Genomic DNA, 7,791 nt, shown 5'->3' with positions numbered 1-7,791 from the left:
TGATGAGTGGGCAGTATTCTCCTGTCAAGACCAAAAATGTGGTGCCTCATGACATAGGAGACCCAGGTAGGAGAAAGGCTATCTCATTAACTGCACATCTTAGGAGGGTTGAATAGCTCAGTATTTCTTTCTTTTTTTGTTTGCAGAGACCTAAAACTGGTCTGAACCAGTTAACTTTGCAAATTTTTATGGTCATGAATTGTCACTCAGTGCAAAATGATGACTCTGTGCCTAGATGATGAGCCATGGAAAAGGGTGAATGCCTACCTCATTCATGACACCGCAGACTGGAAAGACCTGAACCTCAAGTTTGTCCTGCAGGTCTACCGGGACTTCCATGTCACCCAGGACAGTCAGTACCTGCAGGACATGTGGCCCATCTGTCAGGTATAACTGATCTAAGGTAGTCTTAACCATACTGTATGTGAGATTTGGATTAATTCAAACAAAACTCATGGCCTCATTATTCTCTGTGTAAATATTTGTATGGCATTTGTAGTAGTAACACAAAGCTAGTGTACCTTCTGGTCACCTAGTCAGAATTTGTTGTGGTTGAACCGTTAGGCAGTAATGGAGTCAGAGATGAAGTTTGACCTGGACGAAGATGGTCTGATAGAGAACTCTGGATATGCTGACCAGACCTATGACGCTTGGACCGTGACTGGACCAAGGTGAGAGTCTAAGGAGTAGAAAGGATGGGAAAACATGGCAGACAGGAAAGAAGTATACTAACAATTTTTAGTCATTGAAGCATTACAAAATCTCAGAAAGTCCAGCCTCAGCTGCACAAATTACATCCAAACAACTGGACTGCATCTCACAGATGGCTACATAAACCTTTACACTATATAGTTCCTCATGCTAGGTCAGAAAACGACAAAATATAACCATAGTGACACCAGGATGCCCTAAGATTGCATCACAGAGTGAAAGGAGAGGGAGGGAACTGGAGTTTGCACAACTTGTGACAAAAAGCAGGACAAATTCAATTCTCTTCAGTTGTGCTTCAGTTCAGAGGCTGCAGCAAAGATGAAAGGCTTTGGCGTTCCTGTTTACAACCTCAGCTTAGATATCTGTCTTTTGAACTTATTGTACAGAAAGCACCAAGGCTAAAGCCAACAATGAATTTCGTGTACTCACCATAATGTCTGTGAACCCAGAACACGGTTCAGCTTGTTTGTCTGTGTTTCCATTGTTCAGTGAGCCACATCGCTGCACTGGGTGACATGTTCATCCCTGATGAAATACGTGGGATACATCTTATTTCAAAAAGGAGCACCAAGTGCTAAGAATGGCAATCTCTTTTTTTTTTTTTTTTTTTTTTTTACAGTCAGACAAATAAGATAAATTGTGTTCTGGATTCACAGATATTACAGGGATTATACAAAATTCATTATTGGGTTTTAATGTCTCTGTGGGATTTCAAGAAAATAATCAAAAGATTTTTTTTTTTTTAAATCACTGCCCCTGTCCTTTAACACTGAGGACTGGTACTTTCAGTTTGAGATTTAAATGCGTTTATCCATGAAGTCACACTTAAGTGGTACTTGATTACAGCTGAGTCACATCTGACTGAAGCTCCACACTCGGCTTTAAGAAGAATTATCTTTGCATCTGTGAAAGAAGTGATGTTACATTTTGTTGAATATGTTTTTTACAGTGCGTACTGTGGTGGGCTGTGGTTGGCGTCCCTGTGTGTGATGTGTAAGATGGCCACACTGGTGAACAGTGAGAAGGCATACAAACGTTACAGAGACATCCTGGACAGAGGCAGCGCTGCCTTTGACAGACTGCTTTGGAATGGTACGTTCAAACACCCATGTGTTGTGCTGTGTTCAATATGTATATGGAGTCACTCAGTCGCACGCATGCAAGTCACGTGCTTGACTAGTGATTAGGGATGGGACAGTATAATGAAATTCAATATATCAGGATATAAAAACATCACGATATGTATTGTTTTTGTAAATAAGATATCCTAACGGAACTTAAGTTAATATATCTTGTTCTGTACATAATCAAACCACTGCTAGAAAAAAGGAGAAATAAAGTCCAAGTATTCCACAGCTAAGTATACATTCCTGTCAAAGAATTTGTAATTGTATCATGATTGAATTGAATCATATATACACCACATCATGCAACGAATCATATCAAGAAAAAGTCATATTGTCCCATCCCTACAGTGGGTACGGAAAGTATTCAGACCCCCTCAAATTTTTCACTCTTTGTTATATTGCAGCCATATGCTAAAATCATTTAAGTTCTTTCTGTTCTTACACAGGACCTTTCCTTTTTCAGTGTGGTAACTGCTTGACGGACCGGCCTGACAACAACACAGGGACACCCTCCTGTCACAGACATAAGTATGGGAGCGAAGGTCAGACATCCTCCCATTTCTTCCTCCAGCACTTCATGAATGAAATCCCTCCCTGCTGAGCGGTGAGTCCCGGATATCGTTTAGATTAAGTCTGCAGTCCTCCATGTATTCTCACTTGTGTTTGTTTTATAATTGATTTATTCATCCACTTTTCTTTCAATAATAAACTATTTAATGTGCAATTCCTGTGAGTTCCTGTGATGAAAGATTCATACTGTCGATTTTTAGTTTTCACCTACACTTTAAAAGTCTTCATCTGAAAGCACTGGTTTGGTTGGCGCAGTAAAAACAACATTTTCCTGTCTGGTTTTCTAATATAAAATATGAAGAATATTTAATTTGACTGATGAGGGTCATTATTATAAAGATAGTGTTTTTGTTTGTTTGGTAAGTACATGTTAAGTACATCTTGTCAGTCAGAATGAAATATCCTGATGTAGAGTACTTTGAAAAGTGCACTCATATGTCATCATAAACCACATTATTATGATTTACCATTTAGATTCATTCTGAAGATGTTAGATATTACCAGGCATCTGAGGAAAAGTACAACCGGGTCATGTACAAACAAATGTTTTCTTTTTCACAGATTTGACACCACATAAAAAAGAAGACAGTTAAAAAAAGGGGAAGTGGCAAATTTACTGAATCTCAAAACTCAAAACTGCTTTGTGTGGTCACACAGCTTTCTCCTTCCCATTTTTATTCAACCACCAAACCTACAACTGCTTTTAAGAGAAGCACATTAAATCACATTTTTGACCATCTTTCCCACATTTTCACACCGACTCATCTATCTGGGTGAAACAGACCAAAATGCCACTGAAGCAAAATGACATGTTAAACATGACGACCAACGTTTACCATCCAACCTGACAGAACTGGAGAGGATCTGCAAGGAGGAATGGCAGAGGATCCCCAAATGCAGGTGTGAAAAACTTGTTGCATCATTCCCAAAGAGACTCATGGCTCTATTAGCTCAAAAGGGTGCTTCTACTAAATACTGAGCAAAGGGTCTGAATACTTATGACCATGTGATATTTCAGTTTTTCTTTTTATAATAAATCTGCAAAAATGGCAAAAATTCTGTGTTTTTCTGTCAATATGGGGTGCTGTGTGTACATTAATGAGGAAAAAAAGGAACTTAAATGATTTTAGCATATGGCTGCAATATAACAAAGAGTGAAAAATTTGAGGGGGTCTGAATACTTTCCGTACCCACTATACTAGTGATAGTGAGAGGCATTACAAACTCATTTGCCTGTTCTCATGTATGGATTATTAATTGATTATTTAAAAAGACAAAAAAAAATAAATAAAAATAGGCCAAAATTCGGTGGTTAGCTAATTTTACAGCAGTTAGTCAAGCAGAATTTGTTTTTAGTTGAATTCAATTGATTTGTAAAAGTAATCTGAGACTTAAAGCGACTGCCTTATTTTTTGTTTTCTCCTCATGTTTAGGCAAGTACTACAACTACGACAGCAGTGGAAGAGACCTTTCTAACAGCGTCATGTCCGACCAGTGTGCTGGCCACTGGTTCCTGAGAGCGTCCGGACTGGGAGAGGGAGACTACCAGGCAAGTTAAAACATAAGGCATGTGCGGAATGTTATCAGATTAGGACACTAATCAATCACTTGCAGTCTCAACACCACTTCCTCTCCCCCTCCAGGTTTTTCCAAAAGAAAAAATCCAGCATGCACTAAAATCTGTCTTTGACTTGAATGTAATGAGTTTCGCTGGAGGCCAAATGGGGGCAGTTAATGGGATGCGTCCTGAAGGAGTGCCTGACCACTCCAGTGTCCAGTCAGATGAGGTCTGGATCGGAGTAGTGTATGGACTGGCAGCCACTATGATCCATGAGGTAGGTGGGTGTGGGTGTGTGTGAGAGAGAGAGAGAGAGAGAGATGATGTCTACTATGTATTCAAGGGATGAAACAGTGTGTCTGTCAAGTTTTATTGAAATGTTGTCAGTCTGGTCTTGCTGAGGTTACATCTGCTGTCTTTCTCCCCACATCTGGATATAGAGCTGTAACAATTAACTGATTAGGTAATCAAAAAAACCAATCTGCAACAGTTTTCATAAGTGATTAATCATTTGTCATTTTTCAAACAAAAATACCAAATGTTTGCTGGTTCCATTTTCTTAGATGTGAGGGATTGCTTCTTTGCTTTGTGCTTTATAATTGTCAATATATCTGGACTGTTAGTTGGTCAAAGCCAGTATTCTGTTGCTTTGTTAGATATGAAGCCAGGAGATCCGTTAATTTGTCAGACAGCTGTGGCGGTGGTGTGTTTTCCTAAATGCTGAACCAGTCTTTCAGGTTAACAATCATTTATGATGTTTCGTTAGGAATAATACCACACCTCTGAGCCTTTTTTTTTTTTTTTTTTTTTTTTTTCTTTCCCCCCCTTGTCCTCAGGGTATGCGAGAGGAGGGTATGCGCACGGCAGAGGGCTGCTACCGAACTGTGTGGGAAAGGCTAGGCATGGCCTTCCAGACTCCTGAAGCCTACTGTGAGAAGGGCATTTATCGCTCTCTGGCCTACATGAGGCCTCTGAGTATCTGGGCCATGCAGCTTGCCCTAAACACAAAGAAAGATCAGACCACATCAGCTCAAATTGGAAACACAGACAGGGAACAAGGACATGAGCCATCAGACTGGTGATTTAAGAGGTGTGGCAGGTTCCTGTGAAAATAACTTTCAAACTCTCCTGTAGCCACCACTTTCATCTGCACCTCCACCCTGCAGTTAGGCCTCTAATTTAATTCTCTACTGTTTGTTTTGCTTCACATTTTGCCATTCCAGGCTTGGGGTCACAACTGTGGTGGATTATGCTTGACAAAATCAGTAGGTGCATGATATACATAGGTGAGGAGACGAAGAGAGAAGATGGTAGGAATGTTTTCTGATTCGTGCAGTGTAGCCAGGTGCTGTCAAATTATGGCCAGTATGTAATGCTAATTAAAAACTGATGTTGTGTTCAAGCAACATTGTTTATTTGCAACCATGTACGCACACATGCAAGAACTGCATTCCACAATTCACAATCGTGTTAACAAATGAATGTGCTAAATATTTGAAGACTGTTGTCTGTTAAACTAGGAACAAGTGGTCATTACTGTCTTTAATAGCTGAGTACATCGGAGGACCTGTGAGTAAATCATGTCACATTTTAATGATTACTGGAGCAGAAATATAGCACTTGAAAAGAGTCTGCAAAGATTTCCTTTTTCCTCCACCAACATTTGAACACTGTAATAATGTGTGATGAGTAATGTGGAAATTAAAATATTAAAATATGCACTACCAGTCAAAAGTTTGGTCAGACTTTCCTGTGGAATTAAATAGGAAAGTCTGTGCAAATGTTTGACTGGTATTTTAACTACAGATGCACTGATTGCAATTTTCAGATTCCTGAAAATTGTTTTTTTTGTTTGTTTGTTTTTTTTTCCTCCCCCTCTAAGTCTGACCTGCCAGTTCTGATTTTGGCCTATTACAGTTTTCTTCTTTCTTTTGAAGAACTATAATCAACAGCATACACAAACATGTTCATAACATTTCTTTAATGAAAAATAAAGTAATAAAGATGTAAAAAATTGTTTTGCATAAAAAAAGTTTTGCATTTCCTTTTTTTTTTTTTAACAAACCTCCAACTAAAAATGAACTACAACATTTGTATTTCTCCAAATATAAACAGGTGCAACACAGAAACAAGAATTTCTGTTACTACTGAGTACACAGTTGTTTTTGAAGTGTGTGTGTGTGTGTGTGTGTGTGTGTGTGTGTGTGTGTGTGTGGTTTGTATTTGCCATTTTACCACAGCTTGGATACGCTGTACATATACACGCATTTCATGTTTAGCCAGTAATTCCCTCAATGTGTACCTTGTGCCAGAAATTTGGACATAGTTTCACCTTCACCGGCCATTTCTCTGCCGATCGATCAGTGCATCTTTAAGTGTTTGGTGCCTTGTTGCATGTTGGCCTGTATCTACAGTATTGAAATGCAGCGGCAACATTTGTTTTATAAAGTTCAACACTCATGACAATCATGCTGAATAAATGACTGAATAAAATACAGCAGGAAGCTTGTGTTAAATAAATGTATATAAAAATGTTTGTAGGTATGAAGTACAGATTAGCTGCACGAGTCCATGTTTTCAGTGTAATACAAATAGATGTTTTCAATACAAATTAGCTGCACTGACTATTTACCTGTATCGGTCTGCAAGATGGAGCAAATGAATTCAGTGAAAACTTTAACAAGGTATACTGACTTCACAGGGCACTGAGATTAAAGTTAACACGATACAGACAGGTGTAAATGAAAGGAAAACCTGGGAATAGACAAATGTAACAGATGAGTCTGTTGAGTCCCTGTGGAGTCACTCTGTGGTTCAAGAACAAAACATGCTAATTGTGTGCTATGGCCTTCAAAGGTGCCAGATTTTTATCAGAAATGTTCAAGTTCATCATTAAAATGCCAAATGGAAATCTCTTCTTCTTTACTTTGTATGTTAAATGTATGTTTAACAAACTTATACAGTATGTTCTTCCTCTGCTTTGTGTCTATGGGTGCTAATACATGAACTAATTAATTAGTTAAACAGTCTAATTCTGTTGCTCAGGTGCTGCCTAGTGGTCCTGGAGAACCTGCAGCTATAGCAACTGCTGGGAGGACGATGGGGAGAGGAGGGTGAATCTGAGGTGGTGCTGACAGTTGAGGGGCCAAAGGGTGTAGCAGCCTCCTCATACTGTTAAGTGTAATACTAGAATTCCTGCTTTGTATGCCACCGCCAACCTGTCAAATTCACAGGAATGGGACAGAGGTGAAGTCACTGACCTTGACCTTTGACCACCAAATCTAATCAGTTCATCCTGCTGCTGGGAAAGCAGCATTAAGAAAAGGTGGACAAGCTGGTGAGAAAAGCTGGCTCTGTTGTGGATACGGAACTGGACTCCCTTACAGCCACAGTGGCGAAGAGGACCCTCAGTAAGCCGCTGTCCATCCTGGACAATGTTCATCACTCTCTGCACAACACCATCTCCAGACAGAGGAGTTCATTCAGCAGTAGACTATTGTGTTTCTCCTGCTCCAAGACAGACTGAAGTTGTTGTTTGTCCTTGTCCCTTGGGCCGTACGACTCTTCAACTCCTCCCAGTGAGGAGCCCTGATCTGGACTTTTGGACATGGAAAATGGGAATGGGCAAAAACCATTGGCTCCTTGAACTGCCACCTTATTGTGGTGGAGGGGTTTGAGTACCCGAGTGATCCTAGGAGCTATGTTGTCGGGGGCTATATGTCCCTGGTAGGGTCTCCCAAGGCAAACAGGTCCTGGGTGACGGGTCAGACTAAGAGCGAGTCAAAAGCCCTTTATGAATAGATTAAAATCAAGGACCGTGACGTT

The 7,791-nt window shown here is 39.9% G+C and overlaps 1 protein-coding gene across 1 annotated transcript in view; it reads left to right on the top strand.

The window, feature by feature from the left end:
• gba2 (glucosidase, beta (bile acid) 2) overlaps positions 1–5,957 on the top strand; it is a 17,622-nt gene extending 11,665 nt beyond the window's left edge. The window contains exons 13-19 of the mRNA XM_020619667.1: positions 1–66; positions 236–387; positions 565–671; positions 1,661–1,803; positions 3,842–3,957; positions 4,052–4,243; positions 4,803–5,957. The exon at positions 1–66 is cut by the window's left edge and continues 42 nt beyond it. Of these exons, the coding sequence (XP_020475323.1) occupies positions 1–66; positions 236–387; positions 565–671; positions 1,661–1,803; positions 3,842–3,957; positions 4,052–4,243; positions 4,803–5,048 (1,022 nt within the window). The 3' untranslated portion in view covers positions 5,049–5,957. The remainder of the gene's footprint in view (positions 67–235; positions 388–564; positions 672–1,660; positions 1,804–3,841; positions 3,958–4,051; positions 4,244–4,802) is intronic.
• Positions 5,958–7,791: the final 1,834 nt, after the last annotated feature.

Source organism: Monopterus albus, unplaced genomic scaffold, assembly GCF_001952655.1.
Source record: "Monopterus albus unplaced genomic scaffold, M_albus_1.0 scaffold225.1, whole genome shotgun sequence".
Classification (NCBI taxonomy): Eukaryota; Metazoa; Chordata; class Actinopteri; order Synbranchiformes; family Synbranchidae; genus Monopterus; species Monopterus albus.
Note: the sequence above shows the minus strand (reverse complement) of the source record. Positions and strands in the feature narration are given on the sequence as shown.